This window comes from Taudactylus pleione, unplaced genomic scaffold (genome assembly GCF_031769625.1).
Source record: "Taudactylus pleione unplaced genomic scaffold, aTauple2 ptg000352l, whole genome shotgun sequence".
In the NCBI taxonomy this organism is placed as follows: Eukaryota; Metazoa; Chordata; class Amphibia; order Anura; family Myobatrachidae; genus Taudactylus; species Taudactylus pleione.
Window position 1 is genome coordinate 16801901 of NW_028284753.1, and position 21476 is coordinate 16823376.

The 21476-nt window shown below is 41.5% G+C and overlaps 1 protein-coding gene across 2 annotated transcripts in view; it reads left to right on the forward strand.

Moving 5' to 3' along the window:
- FRMPD3 (FERM and PDZ domain containing 3) overlaps window positions 1-21476 on the forward strand; it is a 746708-nt gene that overhangs the window by 67714 nt on the left and 657518 nt on the right. Inside the window, exon 1 of one of the 2 annotated variants that reach the window (XM_088444301.1) lies at window positions 12471-12479. The exons of the other annotated variant lie outside the window; for it this stretch is intronic. Coding sequence (XP_088300427.1) covers window positions 12471-12479 — 9 coding nt within the window. Of the gene's footprint in view, window positions 1-12470; window positions 12480-21476 lie in introns of those variants that run through there. 2 annotated transcript variants of the gene reach the window in all.

The following is a 21476-nucleotide window of genomic DNA, read 5'->3' on the forward strand; positions in this document are numbered from 1 at the left end:
GGATCCAGATCTAGACCCGCCCCTGTCTGTGGAGAGCATCCCATTGACAAAGGCATTACCGCAGATCCCGAGGGTTTCACTGGAGTGGTTGTGAGTGTTTCGTTTCTGGATATAGCTGGTTTAGGGAATTGAATAGGGGCTGGTTGGCGGGGGGTTTTCCCCCCTTTCTTCGTCAGCATGGTGTTAAATAAATATAATATCGAAACACCAGGAGTAGGTTTAGGCAGATAGAGAGCCTGAGATGATAGTGTTAGATCCGGTCTTCAGTACATTACTGTATGGGTGAGTTAATAATCAGTCCATTATAAGAGACATCTAGTCCCGGACCCGCTCATCAGGCGTTATCTTGGACAATTACATATTCAATATTCAATGGAGCAAGTATAGGAAATCCAGTAATCTGAGGACTTTCACAGAGAAATCACTGGAGTATGACAGGAACTGTTCTCACAGTGACTGCCTTTAGTTCTATGTCTAAAGCTTCATAGGTGGCACAAGCTGATGAATATTAGTGTAAACTCTCACCTCTGAATAAGACAGGCAAGGCTTTAGTCAGCGATAACGGGGTGACTCTTTTGCCCTGGATTCCTGGCTTACAGGACGCTTTGTATGGAGTCTCACTTGCGTGTCACAGGATGGGCTTTGTACTCCAGTCCCCGGCTTCAGGTCAGCGCTAGGCCGCAGGGTATGGGCCCCGCTAGGAGGCTCCTCGCAGGCAGTTCAGGGATGTCGGCAGCAGCACTAACCTCCGAGCGCTCGTCTAAGCCTTCGGCCGACAGGAGGAGGTCGCAGCATGGAGCAGGAGGCAGCCCGGTGAGAGGAGATGGGAGTCGCAAGATGGCACCGGCGGGTGCTGCGCTGAGCACTCGGCGCTTGTATTGAGACCGTTTAAGGACTCCCCACTTCAGACCGGCGGCTCTATCAGGTGGCGCAGATAGTCAAGGGGGAGGAGAAGTACACTCCAGCGACTGGGGACAGGGTTAGTGCGGGATCCGGGAACATGCATGCGTGGTCTATAGCGGAGCTCAGGATTTAGGCCGTGCCTCCCACTTTTTAAGGGGCCAAAAGTAATGGTACTATCAACTCAAAAGCTATTTCATGGACAGGTGTGGGCTATTCCCTCGTTATTTCATTATCAATTAAGCAGGTAAAAGGTCTGGAGTTGATTCTAGGTGTGACATTTGCATTTGGAATCAGTTGCTGTTGACTCTCAATATGAGATCCAAAGAGCTGTCACTATCAGTGAAGCAAGCCATCATTAGGCTGAAAAATCAAAACAAACCCATCAGAGAGATAGCAAAAACATTAGGTGTGGCCAAATCAACTGTTTGGAACATTCTTAAAAAGAAAGAACGCACCGGAGAGCTCAGCAACACCAAAAGACCCGGAAGACCACGGAAAACAACTGTGGTGGATGACAGAAGAATTATTTCCCTGGTGAAGAAAAACCCCTTCACAACAGTTGGCCAAATCAAGAACACTCTCCAGGAGGTAGGTGTATATGTGTCAAAGTCAACAATCAAGAGAAGACTTCACAAGAGTGAATACAGAGGGTTCACAACAAGATGTAAACCATTGGTGAGCCACAACAACAGGAAGACCAGATTAGAGTTTGCCAAACAACATCTAAAAAAGCATCCTATGGACAGATGAGACAAAGATCAACTTGTACCAGAGTGATGGGAAGAGAAGAGTATGGAGAAGGAAAGGAACTGCTCATGATCCAAAACATGCCACCTCATCAGTGAAGCATGGTGGTGGTAGTGTCATGGGGTGGGCATGTATGAATGCCAATGAAACTGGTTCCCTTGTATTTATTGATGTAGTGACTGCTGACAAAAGCAGCAGAATGAATTCTGAAGTGTTTCGGGCAATATTATATGCTCATATTCAGTCAAATGCTTCAGAACTCTTTGAACGGTGCTTCATATTGCAGATGGACAATGACCCGAAGCATACTGCAAAAGCAACCAAAGAGTTTTTAAGGCTAAAAAGTGGAATGTTATGCAATGGCCAAGTCAATCCCCTGACCTGAATCTGATTGAGCATGCATTTCACTTGATGAAGACAAAACTAAAGGGAAAATTCCCCAAGAACAAGTAGGAACTGAAGACATTTGCAGTAGAGGCCTGGCAGAGCATCACCAGGGATGAAACCCAGCATCTGGTGATGTCTATGCATTCCAGACTTCAGGCCGTAATTGCCTGCAAAGGATTTGCAACAAAGTATTAAAAAGTGAAAGTTAGATTTAGGATTGTTTAGTTTGTCCCATTACTTTTGGCCCCTTAAAAAGTGGGAGGCACATATAGAAACCATTGTAATTCCTACACCGTTCACCTGATTTGGATGTAATTACCCTGAAATTAAATCTGAAAGTCTGCAGTTAAAGCACATCTTGTTTGTTTCATTTCATAGCCATTGTGGTGGTGAATAGAGGCCAAAATATGAAAGCTCTGTCAATGTCCCAATATTTATGCACCCGACTGTATATATATATATATATATATATATATATATATTATATATATATATATATATATATATATGCACACGCACACAGTATACACATTAATATATATATATATATATATATATATGCACACGCACACAGTATACACATTAATATATATATATATATATATATATATATTAAATCGTAATCCAGATTCATGCTTTTCAGCCATGGTATTATATAATCAGGATATCCCACACACAAGCTGACAAAAATTCAAATGAGAGCACTATAATTAGTAGCTGAGAATCCTTCACCTGCCACAAAATCTAGTGGTATCTCATATATTCAATTCAGCACAGTCCAGGCTCAATAAAAAATGTGCACAAATAATCACCGTGTCACACCAACTTGTTAAAAACAAAAAAGGAACAATCCTGAGAGAGACCTTAAGAGGCAGAAGATATATATATAGATACAAATACTTGCGGGTGCCTTGACAGAAGGGCAAAAAGTCCTCCATATACAAAGTCTCCAGGTCCGGCACTCCAGATAATCAACCAAATCCTGCAGGGGTGCCCTCACATAGGGATAAATAGAAGCATGAAGGTGCAGCACTCCCCTCTCAATAAATCAAGCAGAGACCAAAGGATCAATAGAACGTTTCAGTACTATCTTCAACCATATACAGATACAAACAAATGGCTCACCTTAAATACACCCCTCTGCCCAATGTGCTAAACACAAGCCAGTCAGATCACGACAAGACTGACAGCGCCTCCTGATGACGTCAGCAACTAAGCCGTCATCACTACAGGACCACATCACCATAGAAACACATAAACACAAACAGAGCCAGGACATATAATGCAATGACACTGTGCCTGGTTACCTAGCAACCACAATTACCACAATAATGTACATGAAATGATTGTCAAACGAGTGGAATGGATATACAGCATTACAGATACCAACAATGTTACATATGTGGATATTAAAACACATTCACAATGATTACAATAATAATCATTATATATAAAAAATCATTACATATATAAATGTGTATCACATGCCCCTGCTATAGCCAGTTACATAGTAGCCTCAATAATACACGGATATAATAAGGGAATATTACAGGCATGCAATGCTATACAAAAAGACCTATGCATGTCAACACACATTACAGCAATGACTAACATTCACATACATATAGAGATACTGATGTTATTAAATTCCAGTAATTAGTTATTAGAAACACGATAATGTGAGAGCCTCATTTAAACCACGCGGTGCAACTACATCCAATCGATGAATCCATCTGGCCTCACACTGTAATAGCAAACGGTTTCTATCACCCCCTCTTTTTGGCTGTGGGACATGATCTATCATCCTGTAGCGGAGGCATGCCAAATTATGATTGAATGCCAGAAAATGCCGGGCCACCGGCTGATCACTAGAGCCACATGACAATGCTGTCCGAATACTTGAACGATGCATTGCCATGGTGGTTTTACCCACGTACGAAAGTCCGCATGGACAGATAATCTGGTACACGACAAATGTGCTATTGCATGTTAAATGGTGAAGAATGGAAAACTGTTTACCCGAATGGAATGCGGATGAGTAAAGCTATCCCCAGGGATTAAGTATCTACATGTCACACATGAACATCTGTGACATCCGTTCTTTCTTACTGCCAAAAAATGTTTTTTAAGAGGAGTATCCATGCGATTAGAAATATCGGCCTTCATCAATATATCCTGTAAATTTCTCCCTCTGGAATAACAAGACATAATGTCAGTATTGGCCAAACCCAAGGACTTATCATATTTTACAATGGGCCAATGCTTTTTAGATGCCAGATTAATATTAGGAGATAAGACATTAAATTTATTAACCCACGGGAGTATTTCTCTTCTGTCACTAGATTCAGATTTAGTTAGCAAAGTTTTTCTTTCAACCTGCATAATCCACGTGCAATGAATTTCTGTATAAGTACATCGATCTGCCGGACAGCAGTATCAGTGTCATCATTAATACGCCATACCCTCATACCCTCATCATCTGGCAGTACGGAAGTCCCAATTTAAGACTTCGAGGATGACAACTATTCCTATGTAACAGAGTGTTTCGATCAGTCTTTTTAATAAAGACTGAGGTGGTCAATGCTGAACCTTTTTTGGTGATAAGAACATCCAGGAAATCAATGGAGTGTTGATCCATTCTAACGGTAAATTCACAGGGCTTGGCGAGCTATTATGAGCATCAAATAATTCTGTTAGTGCTTTATCACTGCCCTGCCAGATCATAAACACATCGTCTATGAACCTAGTATAGAACAGGATTTTACGAGCCACGATATCATCTGAAAAAAATATCTCCTTCTCGACACCAAACATATAATTGTTTGCGTACGCGGGTGCCACCGCTGAGCCCATGGCACAACCCATGAGTTGCAGGTAATACCCGCCATCAAACAAAACATAGTTTTTCGTCAGAACAAATTTCAACATGTCAACACACAAGTTGATGTAATCATGATCATACAGAGAATTATGAGACAAAGTATCCCTGAACGCCCTTAAACCATCCCCATGTGGGATAATTGTATATAAACTCGTTACATCGGCACATACTAGCCACGTATCTCGTGGAATGTCTCCTAATTCAAGTAATTTATTCAATAACGATGTTGTGTCCAACAGAAAATTTCTATGCGATTGAATTAAAGGCTGCAGGATAGAATCTAAAAAAACTGCACATGGTTGTGCTAGAGAACCCCTAGCACTGATGATGGGTCATCCTGGAGGTGGAATAATCCCCTTATGAACCTTAGGGAGTGTATATAGTAAAGGGGTGATGGGAAACTCCGGAAACAATGCTTCAGATAATGCCTCTTCAATGATTCCTTCTTCCAAAGCATGTTTCAGAATAGTAGATAATTCTGATTTGAAAGCCACTGTAGGGTCACCATTCAATTTACAATAAGTGGCACTGTCACTCAACTGGTGATAAATCTCAGATCTATAGTCACAAATGTCCTGGAGCACAACCGCCCCTCCCTTGTCCGTTGGACGGATTATTAAATTAGGTTTTTCTGAGAGTGACTTACTGGCCGCCCTCTCTGGTTGCATAAGATTAGGGTGCACCACACAAGGCTGCTTAGATAACATGGACACTTCATCCTCAAGCATTCTAATATATGTTTTTATACTAGCATTAGAGGAACCCGGTTCAAAGTTAGAGCGTGGTTGTAATTTACGCAAAGCAGGTGGTAAGGTATCTTTAGTCATTTTTGTAGATTCAGGTTTATTAAAGAATTCCTTCAATTTCAGCTGGCGATTTAAACGTTTTTCTATCTGCCAGAAAAAGTCATCAAACGGTGTATTAGGCACAAATGATAGTCCTTTGGTCAGAAGTAACCGCTCTGCCTTAGTTAATTCAAATGAAGAGAAGTTTAATACTACTTCTTCTTCTGAATTGGTGGTCTGCCACGACTTCTGCCTTTTATTTTGTCTCCCTCTACGGGTATATCTTCCTCTTGGTCTAGAGTGTGTGATTTTCCCTAAAGGGATACCCCTGCTGCTAGTTGGCTGAGAGTCACTTGCATTACTTGTGACCTCCTGTGATGATCCCCTATCAACCTTGGTTTTCGGATACCGTCGGCGGAAAAATGGACGCCTTGGCATGTTTTGTCTGCCACCACTAAGCCACTGGTAAACATTGTGTTGTTCATAATCGGTCTCAACTTTATTTAATTTTTCTTTTTTAAATTTTAACAAATCTCGTTTGTATAAAGAGATTTGATTATTACGTTTTTCCATCCAATCTGTGCCACTTTCAGATAACAAGATAGGTAATTGAACCTTTTCAAATACTGCAATTTTTCTTTAATGATGATCAATTCTTTCTTACTCTGTTCAATCACAAGCAAAATTAAATCAAATGAGCATTTATTAAGTTTTGAAACCCATTTCTTGCAGAACTGTGGATCATAACGTCCTATAGTGGGACAATTCTTCATTCTAAAGCAGCAGGGGATCATTTTTGCTCTGTAATAATCACTTAATGAGATACTATGTAGCTGGAAATCAACTTCCTTCTTTTTTAATTTCACAAGATCTCTAAATAGTGTATCAGCAGGCAAAGCTTCAATCTGTTCAGAAATGCACTCTTTTTCCAAGATAGTGTCAGCATCTGATTCAGAGTAACTGAAAAGGTCCCCAACAGCAAACAATAATGGGTTAAATGGTAATCCAGATTCATGCTTTTCAGCCATGATATTATATAATCAGGATATCCCACACACAATGTGATCATTGTGAATGTGTTTTGATATCCACATATGTAACATTGTTGGTATCTGTAATGCTGTATATCCATTCCGCTCGTTTGACAATCATTTCATGTACATTATTGTGGTAATTGTGGTTGCTAGGCAACCAGGCACAGTGTTATTGCATTATATGTCCTGGCTCTGTTTGCGTTTATGTGTTTCTATGGTGATGTGGTCCTGTAGCGATTACAGCTTAGTTGCTGACGTCATCAGGAGGCGCTGTCAGTCTTGTCATGTGATCTGACTGGCTTGTGTTTAGCACATTGGGCAGAGGGGTGTATTTAAGGTGAGCCATTTGTTTGTATCTGTATATGGTTGAAGATAGTACTAAAAGTACTGAAACGTTCTATTGATCCTTTGGTCTCTGCTTGATTTATTGAGAGGGGACTGCTGCACATTCATGCTTCTATATGTATATATATATATATACTGTAAATACACACCTGTTGGAAGGTACTTTAGTTATGCATGGTGCTTTCTCCTCATAGCTGGTGAGAGCTGCTTCCCCCCTGTGCTGGGCCTCCAACTTTGGGGCTGATTACTCATAATTTATGTGCCCAGTTGTTAACTCAGTTGCAGAGGGAGTTGGGTAAGGGATGAATGGGTGGTCTTCTGGTGACCCAGGGGACACAATAGTAAAAAGCCCAGGGGAGCTTTAGCAAGACACAGGGTGGAGCTTTGGGTCGTATGGGGGTAAAGCTTCAGACTACAATCTTGAGGCTATTTGGATGGCCCAGTGCCAGTGGAGCTTCAGACAGTCAGGGGGCGGCGCTACGGTCGGCTGATGTGGGGAGGGAGATCAATGGTCGAAGCTTTGGATTCTAATTTCTTCCACTGAGTGCAAGTCTGTGTAGACAGGGTTCTAGGATCCACTGCAGTGCAGACAGTGGCGGGCTGGGCCGGGGGGCAGGGTGCCATGTGCCCCCCGGGCCGCAGCGTCATGCGGGCTGCGGGCCACGGACAGTCTGTGTCACTGTGACCCAGACTGCACCGCGTGTGTAGTGCTGACCGGATGGAGTTCGGTCAGCGCTACACAAGTGACAAACACACAGCCGTCGGCTCTGGCAGCTGTGTGTTTGTTTTGATCAGCAGCCAATGAGAGTCTGTCAGACTCTCATTAGCTGCTGCTGCACCCACTGCAGGAGCCGCTCCATCTTCCGGCTCCCGCAGTGGGTAATGGGAGAGGCGTCATGACGTCATATGACATCTCTCCCATAATGCAGAGCGGCCCGGCCCAGGAGGACAGACGGAGGAGCAGATGGAGGCGGCGGGAGCGGGGATTCAGGTAAGTGTTTTTTTTTACTTTGTTTTTAAATTACGTGTGTCTACTGGGGGGGTCTGGCACTACTGGGGGAACTACAAAGGGGGGGACTACTACTACTGGAGGCACTACAAGGGGGATGGGGGATTACCACTACTGGGGACTGCTACTACTGGGGGCACTAAAAGGGGGGGACTACTGCTACTGGGGGCACTACAAGGGGGGGACTACTACTACTGGGGTCACTACAAGGGGGGGACTACTACTGGGGGCACTACAAGGGGGGACCACTACTACTGGGGTCACTACAAGGGGGGGACTACTACTGGGGGCACTACAAGGGGGGTACTACTACTACTGGGGGCACTACAAGGGGGGGTACTACTACTGGGGGCACTACAAGGGGGGTACTACTACTGGGGGCACTACAAGGGGGGGACTACTACTAGGGGCACTACAAGGGGAGGGGACTACTACTAGGGGCACTGCATAGGGGGGAGGGGACTACTACTAGGGGCACTACATAGGGGGAGGGGACTACCACTGGGGGCACTGCATCGAGGGACCACTGCTGGGGGCACTATATAAAGGGCAATGCTGGGAGTACTGCATATGGGGGAGACTACAACTGGGGCCACTATTTAAGGGGCATTGCATAAGGGTTACCACTATTTGGGGCACTGCATGGGGGGTGGACTGCTACTGGGGGCACTATATAAGGGGCACTGCATAGGGGGTACCACTATTAGTGGCACTGTATAAGAGGCTTACTACTGGGGGCACAAGGGGCACTGCACAGGGGGGACCACTACTGGGGGCACTATATAAGGGGCTTACTACTGGGGGCACAAGGGGCACTGCATAGGGGGATCACTACTAGGGGCACTACTGGAGGCCTGCATAAGGGTGTTCTCTCCTGTGGCACACGGGGGCATCACATATGGGCACTACGACAGGGGGCTGCCCCTAATCTTTATTTTTACCTTACATTAATCCCATATGGACCCGTCTCCTCCCTGGAACACTTGAGGGGGGGGGCACCATAGCACACACATTCTTTGGGCCCTTCCCTACCCTGCCTACATTTGCCCCCCAGGTTAAAAGTTGCCAGCCAGCCCCTGAGTGCAGATAGTGTTCACAGGGAATTTATTTTTCCTGTCATCACTGTCTGCAATACTGCGGATCCTGTTGGACTATATTCATGGTGTGTTTGGAGCTGCAGCTCCACCCACCCCATTATTAATACAGCTATTTCTGTGTATAATGTTTATAGCTCAGTATAATTAAATGTTAATAGCCCTTATGTGTTCTCTGGGAATATTGTATGTGTGTGTTCATAGCTATAATGTATATGGCAGTCTTCATATGCAGTGTAATATTTTTTATGTGTAAATGGGGCTTTTCTCAAGTGGGGTTCAGATTTCTATGTGATAGGGGATAACAAAATAACACAACCGGGCGCTAAATAAAAATATATAAAAATACCAATTTATCTATATGAAATATATATCAAAGCTGCTACCCAATTTTCAGCCTCTAATTAAGCTGATAGGATTATATATACAAAATAAAAAGAGGTAAATCAACACATGGTTCACCTCTTAGGGAGCGCTTAAGTGTAGACTTCAAGATCAGATATATATAATATCACAATTTATTATGATCAAGTAAAAAACATGTAAAAAAAATCAGCAATTATAAAACTATATTAAGTATCCCACGCAATAAGTTACATTAATATCATATGATCAAAAGATGGTTCACTTCAATGAAATGTCAGCTCAGAGTAATATTGTATCCAAATGGATTGAATGCCTCTGGTTCAATAAACCAATACCGATATTAAAAAGTCATGATAGCTCCTCCTGAGAGTACAGATTATATTTCAAAGTTCCACTCCAGTGGTAATTAGTTTTATGAGCCACAGTCTGTACCGATACAGCAGTCAGCAGCAGCCAGTTGAAAATTATTACTTTAGCAACCAATAGGTCCCGGTATAATTACCCAGCTCCTTCTTTGCTTGAAGATGTTTAAGGAGAGATGCCTGTCCGGAGATAGTGTTGGTCACACTCGTGGCACACCTCCTTGTAAGCTTGTGTGTTTCCAAAGAGGACAATGTTGTTCAGTGCAGTCTCACTGCGCACTGAAAGAAGCTCTTATGTCAGAAGCCAGAGTGGGCTCGCTGCATGCTGCAGTGGCTCAACATCAGAGCCAGAGGTTTAGCATTCAATGAAGGTAGTTTCGTGGACTGGATACAAAGTGTCAGTATTCCCTTGACACGTTTCTCTGTCATGTGACAATTTCCTCAATGGGGCAGTATAACAGAGTTTCTATTGTGGTGACTTATATACCACTCCTTATTTTTATATAGCCAATAATACTGCTGATTATTTAAATGAAAACAGATGTATCTTAAAGCCATGCTTTCAACGTTTGTTTAAACCAATTCATTTATATTTCATACACTTATAGTGTGGTACTAAATATACCACTTATCGCTCATTAAGAAGTTTATCAATTCACATATTAATGATTTCAGAGACAGATGTGTCACCACTTAATCAGGTTCATACAAAACAAATATATCACAAAATTAAATTAAAATATGCAAGAGCCCTATGGCTCAACAGACTAAAGCGTCATGTTTAACATGCAAGTGTCCCGTGTTTGAATCCCACATGGCTAGAGAAAAGGATTTTATTTTATTTTAAATTTATTAAGGACAAAAGGTTTTCCTTAATTTGATATATCGTATAGAGGGCATGTATATAATATACATGCTATCTTGATCTTTTTATCTTTTTTTATTTTTGTTGTTATTGCTAAAGTACATTTTCATTACCATTATAACACAATTGCATTTACTATTACCATAATGAAAAATAGGTTACATGTACATTGTATATTAGAAAGAACATATATAAAGGCTCTTCGATAATATGATCTTGACACAATGCACCACCTACGAATAACCCAATATATGAATTAATGTTTAACAATACAAAATAACACAAGATAGAGAGATAGTTGAACCAATATTATAATATAGCTTACAATTAAATATTATTCATTTCTATATTTTCGTTTAGACCTCCAGGTGTAAGGGTCCCTAGAGCAAAGATCCAGAAAGCTTCTCTTTTGGACAATTGATGAAACCTATCCCCTCCCCTTTTTGTGGGTGGGATATGCTCTAGCCCTTGTATTGAGAGAACGTTAATGTTACCCCCATGTTCATATACCACATGGCGAGACACGCTATGCAATATACTAGATTTAAGAACATTTCTTCTATGCTCTGAAAATCTAATATTCATTGTTCTAATTGTACGACCCACATACTGTTTGCCACACACAGGAGATTAAATAGATTACATAAGTAGATTGACAGTTTGTAAAACTTTCTATTGTAAACTTGACTTTCAGTGACAAGGAGCACAAAGATTTTCCACATTTATAACAACGATTTGGTATTTTTGATAATCAACTCCCTTTAGTCAGTTTTTTGTTCTCCTCTTTCTGTGTATCTATAAAGCTGGGGGATAGATGATGCCTTAGATGTTTGGCCTTTTTAAAGATTAGCAGAGGGTCTTTGTCCAAATGTGGAAATAATATCTTATCTAGTTTTAATTGGGAATAGTTTTTCTTTATGATTTTCTTTATTTGATTAGAACAAACATTAAATTTTGAAATAAATGACAAACTAAAGTGAAATTCAGAATCCTTTTCATTTTTTAAGGTCTTAGACAAAATATCAGATCTGTTTATAGCTTCAACTAATCTAAAGGCATCATTTAATATATTCGCTGGATAGTCTTGTTCTCATAAGGCTATAGGAAGATCTTTGGATTGCTCAGAAATACCACTTAAATCTGTGCAGTTACATTTAATTCTTAGGTATTGTCCCCTGGGGATGTTGATTCTCCATTTTAAATGATGACAGCTAGAGTAGTTTAAGTAATTATTACAATCCACATCCTACTTATATTTCTTAGTGCAGATATAATTATCCCTAATCGAGAGGGTAATATCCAAGAAATTAATTGTGTAGCGTGAACAGTATGTGTGAAGGAAAGCCCGAAAGTGTTGGAATTAAGATAAGAAACAAAAGAAGATGCTGATTCTATATCCCCTTCCCAAATAATAAACAAATCATCTATATATCTGCCAAAAAGAACCAAGTTGGCCCAAATGGACCCCCCACACATATTGCTCCTCATGGAGTCCCATCTATAGGTTCGCAAAACTTGGGGTGAACTTGGTGCCCATGGCAGTACCATGTGTCTGTAAATAAGACTGTGAGTCAAAAGAAAAATAATTATGTGTTAAAATAAATTGAATGGAATCGAAAATAAACTCACAACATCTCTCCCCAGGTCCAAATCAAGACTCATGAAGTGGTGACTGGCTCTGACCCCACTATGATGTGGAATGTTCGTGTATAATGACTCCACATCACAAGTCATCAACACGTAGCCATCACGCCATCTTACATCACTCACTAGTTATAAAAAGTGAGTGGTGTCTCTGATATAGGGTCTGAGGGAGAGAACCATCTATTGATCATATGTTATGAATGTAACTTATTGCGTGGTATAGTTAATATGGTTTTATAATTGCTAATTTATTTTTTTACATATTTTTTTACTTGATCATGATAGGGGATATGTGATGGTTGAGGATTTAAGGTTTGGCTCAAATTATATTCATGGGTGAACTGAAGAATAAAATGAATGGTGCAGTGGGGTCTACAGGTATTTGCCCTGAGAAGAGCAGTTTTTGTATTATATCATATTTGGAGTCTTGCAGTGGTGGTGTTCTGTGTGGGATGCACACTGTATTATAAGTCCTTTCTTCTGGGGTTCAGCTGATGCTTGCTGGTGTCACAGGGGAAAATGGCTGCTTTGGTGTGTATGGGGGAGGAGCATCTCAGCATGGGGTATCCTGTATATTTTATACCACATGAAAATGTCATCAGGGATGTGAAATGAAAGAGTAAAAAAATGTGTGTACAAAATTGCTCATTATGTCTTTCTTTATTAAAACAGAATAAACTGAATAAAGGAAAACTGTTACTCAAAACAAAATTCATTCTACAAATAGAGCAAGTTATATTGTTTTCTATTTGAACAAAAGAGCTGTTTAAATACAGAGCTAATAAACTTAAAAATAACTAAGGCTTCAAACAAATTAACAAAGTTGCTAAGATTTCCCTACAACGAAAATTGATACAATTTCCTGTAAGTACTGTAGCACTGCTTTATTTAAGAAGCATTATCATATGACCAAGGTAAGATCTCACAACTTAATCAACATCTGCACTGTTGCTTGAAAGACACCCACCTACCTTCTGTTGTGATTTTAAACTTCTAAGCATATTTAAGAGAGTTATGTAGCTTAGGAAAGAGAAGTGTGGCCCTGATTCAGAGCCGGATGCTCTGACAGAGCACTCGCTCTGAATCAGGGCCGTCCCTCCTTCATTTTGGAGCGGCCTCCTGGCCGCTCGCATAGCTGTAGGTGACCACCCACAGCTAGAGCGAGCAGCCAAAATGATGGTCGCGATAGTCAAGATCATTGCGACCATCGGGCTTGCAACGAGACCCTGCGGTAGGGTCTCGCTTCTGCAAGCTCAGGAGTGCTTTTGGCTCTATCAGAGCCAAAAACACTCCCACTGACATCACTAGTGATGTCAGTGGGGCCAGCCCCACACGGTAGGCGTTCCCATAGGAACGCCTCCGTCTGGGCAGCCACAGACCCGGCACGCCCACCAAATCAATCACCATCGACAGCACGCCCCCATTGGTGCGAGACCCATAACGACGGCTTGGCCGTCGTTATTCGGGTCTCACGCATGCGCACAACGGACCAGCCTCCGTCGTGTGCTTGCGCACTAGGGCAACATCGACCCGCTTGCGAGCACTCAGCGCTCACGAGCGGGTCTGAATCAGGCCCTGTGTTTGTCCATTTGAATTAAAAAGATAAGGTTTACAAACTGGTACAAATGTAAAAGGGGGTTTAGCTCATAATGCTCACAATCAACAAGGGTTAACTTAAAGGGAACAGGTATAACATAAAGTAGTATAAGGGATGTATAGAGTTGTCTAGTTGGGATGCAGTCATGTGACCGGCGGCCACAAGGTAGAATGCCAGCTAGGGATTATTGATAGGTGTGGAAATACCAATGCCTATCATAATCCCAACCCGGAATCCAGAATGACATGGGACCGAACAAGGTAAGTACGTTCGGCGTGTCCTCATAGATGTAGGGGGGAGGGTTAGGTTTAGGGCACCCTGGGGGGAATTTAGGGTTAGGTACCCCCCAGGAGGGTTAGGCTAGGGGAAGGGGGGTTAGGGTTAAGCACCCCCGGGGGAAGTTTAGGCACCCCCCCAGGAGGGTTAGGTTTAGGGTGTGAGGAGGGGGGTTAGCTATAGGTTAGGGTTAAGCACCCCTGGGGGAAGTTTAGGCACCCTCCCAGGAGGGTTAGGTTTAGGGTGTGAGGAGGGGGTTAGATATAGGCACCCCAGGAGGGCGGTTAGGGTTAAGCACTAAGGGGAGGGGTTAGGGTTAGACATCCCTAAAAGAGGGTTAGGGTGGGAAGAGGGGAGGATTAGGTAGTTTACTCACCTCTGGGCCATATTCAATTAGAAGTGAAAAGTCAGTTTTGGCGATACTATTTCGCTGATGACGTCATTTTTGTCAGTTTCAACTTTTCCCCGTATTCAATTGTATTATCTTTTCGCCGGCGCGATAACGCAATGCAAAAAGTTTCGCCTATGAATACCTGGTGGAAAAAAGTGCAGATTTGGGTTTTTGGGGTGCAATGTTGCGGATACCACCCTGCACCCTTTGGACACCCCTCCTGACGCTAACTGGGTCAAAAAACGCAAAAAAACCCACAAAGGACACCCCAAAAAAGCACTTTGAAAAAGTGGGTGAAAAACATCAAAGTGGGGGTACAAATTCAAAAACTAGCTAAATAGCCTTTGGGGGGGGTCTGTAAGTAAGAGGGAGGTGTATTTTTGTTTGCAGGTGCTTGCTGAAGGTGCGTTTTTGGCGCTTTTTCATGCTTGACTTTAGACATTTTAAAATATGCTTGCACCCATTTTCATGTACCCCAAATTTGATGGGAATACTAATTTTCCCCCAAAAAAGTTGCAAAATGCTATTCTTCACCACTTGCTCAAAGATGCTAAATAGCACCTATTGAGACCATTTAAAAACCCCAAATACATTTAGCAGGGCTATTTGGGGATACCCATAGTGATCCCACATGTCAGTGCATCTTTAGGGGAGTGTCAGCCTAATTTCCCCAAAACTGACTGAACTTTTCGCCGATTTCAGTTTCGCCAGGTCCCATTTTCGCACATTTGCAATTGAATACGGGGATACGTGGGCACGCACGCAATACGTTTTCGCACCTGAAACCAGGTGAAGATGGTGAAAAGTTCAGCAATGGACTTTTCGCTTCTAATTGAATATGGCCCTCTGTTGGGATTTAACCTTTTCTGCCTTCCGGCGTCGGGATTTCAACTGCCGGGCTCTCGTCCGGCAGTCATTCATACAGATCCCGTCTAGTTTTATAGTACTAAAGATTGACCTACAGTAAATAGGATAGGACTAGTCTGTAAAAAAAGATGCTGGCATCATGCAAAAAAAAACCTTAAAGGACCACTAAACCATAACATTTAAAACTTTTGATATGAGCCATTATGGTACTGTAAAATACATTTAACACATCTCTTTTTCTAAAGTATTACCCTCACACTCCATTACTGACGGGATGTAGTCACCATCCTGGCTCAGACAATGCCAGCAGGCAGAATACCGGGGCCAGAATCCCAGCAGCAGCTCTAGAATACCAACAACTGCGATCCTGACGGCAAATATTAGGGTTAGTTTTGAGGTTAAGTTTAGGCACTAGGGGGAGGGTTAGGGTTAGGCTGTGGGAGGGGAGGGTTAGGGTCAGGCTGCAGAAGGGGAGGGTTAGGCTGTGGGAAAGGTGAGTTAGGGTTAAAATACTTACTTGCATGTGTCAGGATTTCCACTTTTGGGATTAATTTTCCAGGATTCTGACTGCCGGCATTATCAGCGCCGGGTTCACGTACCCAACTCTTACACACAGCTACAGCTTCTCCAGCAGATCAATAACTGTGAATTCAGTTATTTCAGCTCCTGTAGCATCACTGGCCAGCTCCTGTGCATGAATCAACTAAATTGCCAATATGTAGTCACTTTTTACTATGTTAAAAAAACACCTCCCTTATAACAAGGCAATTACTGTAGAGGCAAATGAAAAACAACAAACAATGGGTGCAGGCACTCTGACAAGTTTCAGATCAGTTAAAGCAACAATGAAGTCAATAAAAGTTACTTAGTCCATCACTGTCGTGTGTTCCATATATTTCTCCAGCTGAATCCACTTGATTGAATGTAATCGTCTTATGTGAAACCACAAGCTCAGAAAAAGGAGAAAAAATATATATGGTGTAGTATGTTCAAGTAATAAAATTACATTCTTGGTCTCAAACCTAGTGTGTAGATAACACCAGAGCTCGGAATATCACACAGAATGGTGAATCATATAAAGGTTCCGTTTATCTGTATGATCTTTCCTCCACCATATGTACGCAGCATGCGTTTTTCAAACCCAACACACTAGAAATTCCAATATAGGGAAGCATACCATACAGTATTCCAAATTTAAACATGTACATAGCGGATTGCACTGAAAATTCATAAAAATTAGACTAAATAGCCTGGTCGCCCCATAATAGCAGGGACCAACTCCATCACCTCGACTTTATCATTTTTTATAGACCACCAATTGCAACCTTTTGTGATGGCAGGCCGATCCCCTCTACGCGACACATAATATGTCCTTATAAAGTTTGAAATATATCCAATGGGAGGAAAAAATGCTTCTCCATACAGGAGATGTAACATATACTGTTATTAAACAGCAAGATGGTCTTGAGATGATAAAATAAACCCTCACTAACAGTATTATGGATAAAATTTTACAACAATTTGCGATGAAAGGAATTGATTTCATTTTAAATAACAGTTATTTTAATGTTTATGGCTCTTTTTTAACCAGGAGATTGGTACTGCAATGGGGAACAGGTTTGCCCCCAGCTATGCCAATATTTTTTGTTCAGATGGGAGGATGCTTGTGTCTGGTATGGACATAGCTGGGTGGCAAACCTGACCCATTGGTGGCATTACATATATGACGTCCTGTTTGTGTGGAAGGGTGATCAGTCATCTGTGGACACCAGTTATTTGAATTCTAACCAGAAGAATATCTGTTTGAGCTTTACATACAGCACCACACTAATTCACTTTTTAGATTTAAACATTTTTATTAAAGATAGCCAAGTTGTAACCTCCACATACTATACATCAAACTTTGGACTCTAACACGTACATTGATTCTCAGAGTAACCATTTACCACAATGGCTAAAAAATGTACCTAATGGACAGATAATACATTTAAAATGTAATTGTATGTCACAGGGAGATTTTTAATAGGAAGTATCCATTTTAAAGAAGAAATGTTTTCCAAAAAAGATACAAATGTAAACATATACAGAAAGCTAGATATACTAAACTAGGTGCGCTTTTATACAAATGCTATCCTGCGTAAATACTTGCTGCTGACAACTGAGGGCTTCTGTCTATTTCCTTAATTAAAACAAACAGAAAAAAAAACAATGTGTCTGCACCAGTATAAACACTCAGGATTCCCAGAAGCTGATATTAATTATCAATTTATTACATATAAAACTGAACTGAAGTTCAAAAATAAGATAAATCCAATATCATATATAAAACACACATTTATGCATATATACTACAACAATTGGCACAGCCGCACAACTTGGAGCCACCTGACAGGTTAGCAGATCTCCTTGTTTTAGTTATAGAGACAGTTCCCAGCTAGTCCTGATAGTGAGGAGTATTAAGAAGTGAGTATAGCAGCACTGTGCACAATATGCATTTGGTCCGGCTCTCAGCTCCCTAAGTGTGGTCCACTCAGTCCGGTTCTCACCTCCCACCAACCACGGTTCACTCAGGGCCTGATTCAGACCCACTCGCATGCAGCTACCCGATTTTTGCGATCTGTGCATGCATATGCAATGCAGTGCGCATGTGCGAGCCAGTCATAGCCAGTGTGCGAGTCGGTAAGCAATCGCCCAGAACACACAGACGGCCCGCTAGTTTGAGTGACAGAAAGTACCGTGTGTGGTTGGTCACATTGAAGGTGCTTGAAAACGGGGGAGTGATGGTGTGAACGCAAGCGTGCCTGAGCATTAAAATAGAGTTCTTTGGGCATGCATAGTTAAAAGGAAGCATCATTGTACATGTCACCTGCCTGTTTAAAACCCTGCAGCGCTCGCACTGCTTGCTGTAGGGTAGGGTCAACCACAAGCACTGTGTATGCCTCTGATGGTTCTCGATGTTACCAATTGCTATATACACTTCCTGGAGATGACGTGTGCTGCGAAGGGAAAGTGGGTGTTTTAACACTGGCTTGCGATCGCACTGCCGCCACAAGTAAAGACATAGTCGGCATCCTGAGTACTTGCTGAGCGATCGCGGGATTTGCATACTCGGCCCCCTGACGGCTGCGTGCGAACGCAGCCTAGTGAGTGGGTCTGAATCGGGCCCTCAGTCCAGTTCTCACCTCCCACCAAGCACTGGCACAGACACATTTTTTCATTTTTATATACAGAAAGCTGCCTTGGAGGTTTCAGAAATACTGTAGATATGGAAATTCTGCTTCAACCATCAAATATCAACAGAAGAAATAATATTAATGACCCATCATTTAATTTGGCCTTCAACACAAATTATACTAGCCATTACAGATCAGTGGAACAAGTTTTTTTAAAAATAATTGGCACATTCTTTTAAAAGACCCAGTACTTGCCACCTTACTGCCGGACAAAGCTAGGTTTCTTTTAAGAGCACATGACATTAAAGATAGGTTAGTGTCCAGTGCATTCCTCGAAAAAACACTTGGGGGAATAGCAAGAAACAAAGGATTCCACAGGTATGGTGTGTGCACAATGTTCAGGTCCTGGCCATCAACTGTTAAAAAACAGGCAAAATTTTAACACAAGAGATGTGTCTATCGAATCAAACAATTTTTAACATGCAATACTAAATTGGCAGTTTATGCCATAAAATGTTTTTGCGAACAATTTTACATAGTGAAGACTACCAGGGCATTGAAAGTATGCTGGTCAGAGCATGTCTACAATATCAAGAGAAGGTATGAGAATCACCCCTTTTCCTTACATTTTAAAAATGTACACCAGTGTCCTCCCCAACATATATCTGCTTTTTGGGGTATAGAATTAGTGAAAGTTCACTGGAGATATAATAGGGAGACTAGATTATCTAAGAGCAAGATGAGGTGGATTTACAATCTCAACACTTGCACCCAGTGGTCTTAACCACGATTTAGAGTTTAAGTGGTTTATAGTCCCTATTTGAATTTATTTAATCCCGTTTTACTGAATTTATGTTTTTGAAAGATTTTATATCCTGTGAATTGTGCCTTTTTATATTTTATTTTATTGTTTTTATATATCCTGTTCATCTTTTATTAATTGCTTTTATATTCTGTGTTTTAGATGCCAATTATCTGTTTTATACATATTTTATTGGATTATGTTGTTAGTGACTCACAATGTTTCTATTGCAGCTATTTTTATGCCTAACTATATCTCAAAATGTTCACTATGCATTGCGATCACTGGGTAACGGCTGTGGTAATGTTTACTAGTTAGGTTAATTCTATATACATACCCAGTCTCCATGTTCATTTGTTTATTGATTAGTATGGCAATGCCATATGCGGTGACGTCAATACGCAGTTGTCTTTGGCAGTCGTGACTGGATGTAACACGGCTTACCTCCCTCTTCAGTATAGATTTGGGGAGCCTCTTGTTTACAGGGCATTATGGCAATTGCTCTGATGGCAATGTTAGCATGCGGATGGATTTGTATTAACTTTATTGAACTACATGTGGTGAACCTAACAATACTTCCGGCCGCACAATCCTTGTCCGGTCTGCGGGTATGTATACTGGTTGTTGCTTACACTCTATTAACTAGAAAAACAACTCCAGAAGAGGTTGAAACGCATTGGTCAGGCCAATTTATTTTTGTTATATCGACTCTAGTAAGTGATAATACATATATGTTTTTCTATTGACTTTCTGCTGGCGGCACGTTATATGAGACTCTGGAGCCTATTCATCATCACTTAATTTTCACAAAAGCAGGTGAAATTGCACATTATCACCTGCAATTGTAAAAATTAAGTTATCAGGCCATACATCAAGAAGGTACCTTCCTTTTGCGGAATGGCCCACTGTTCCCATACACTAGTATGGGGACAGAATTCATCAAGCTTCGTAAATATTGCATGACTGCGGGAGCATTCACCATCTTCAGATGGGTTGCGATGAGGGCTCCTTTTCGGATCTCTTCCCCCCTTTCCAGCTCCTTCCCACTGGGCTCCTGTGCGCATGAATGACCTGTAGGTCACGCATGCACAATCCCATCACTACTCCAACAGGAGCAGTGCAAAGATTCACTATTCCGAAAAAGGAACAAAGTGGCACGAGGGGACAGCTAATATCGCATCAGCTGTCACCACTGAAGCAAAGATGTATTGCTCTTGGAGCCACGGCAAGTCCGAATTTTAATTATTGTGGTCCATTCGAAAGTTTGAGATCCATCTACTATCATACCACTACTGGCTAGCTATATAATTTTTTTTGCTGTAAAGAATTTTTGTTTGAATAAACTTGTCCATAAATATATTCACTGAGTACATTGTAGCTCTTGGATGGGACATAGGAATGCACCCTAAAGAAACCACTATGTGCATATTTAAATTTGGAATACTGTGAGTATGGTATGCTTACCTATATTGGAATTTCTCACGTGTTGGGTTTGAAAAACGCATACTGCGTCCATATGGTGGAGGAAAGATCATACAGATAAAAGGAACCTTTATATGATTCAGTATTCGTGCCTTCAAGTGAGTATGGTACGAGACTGTTAGCCTTCCCATTCTGTGTGATATTACTTGAACATACTACACCATATATATTTTTTCTCCTTTTTCTGAGCTTGTGATTATCATAAGAGGATTACATTCAATCAAGTGGATTTAGTTGGAGAAATATATGGCACACACGACAGTGATGGACTAAGTAACTTTTATTGACTTCATTGTTGCTTTGACCTATGTGAAACTTGACAGAGCGCCTGCACCCGTCGTTTGCTGTTTTTCATTTGTCCAGTTATGAGGATTAAATGGTCCTTGTGTCTATGGATGGCTGCTTATGACTGTTGCTCCTTGGAACCTACACTCTATATTGTTTTTGTAATTGCTGTAGAAGATTG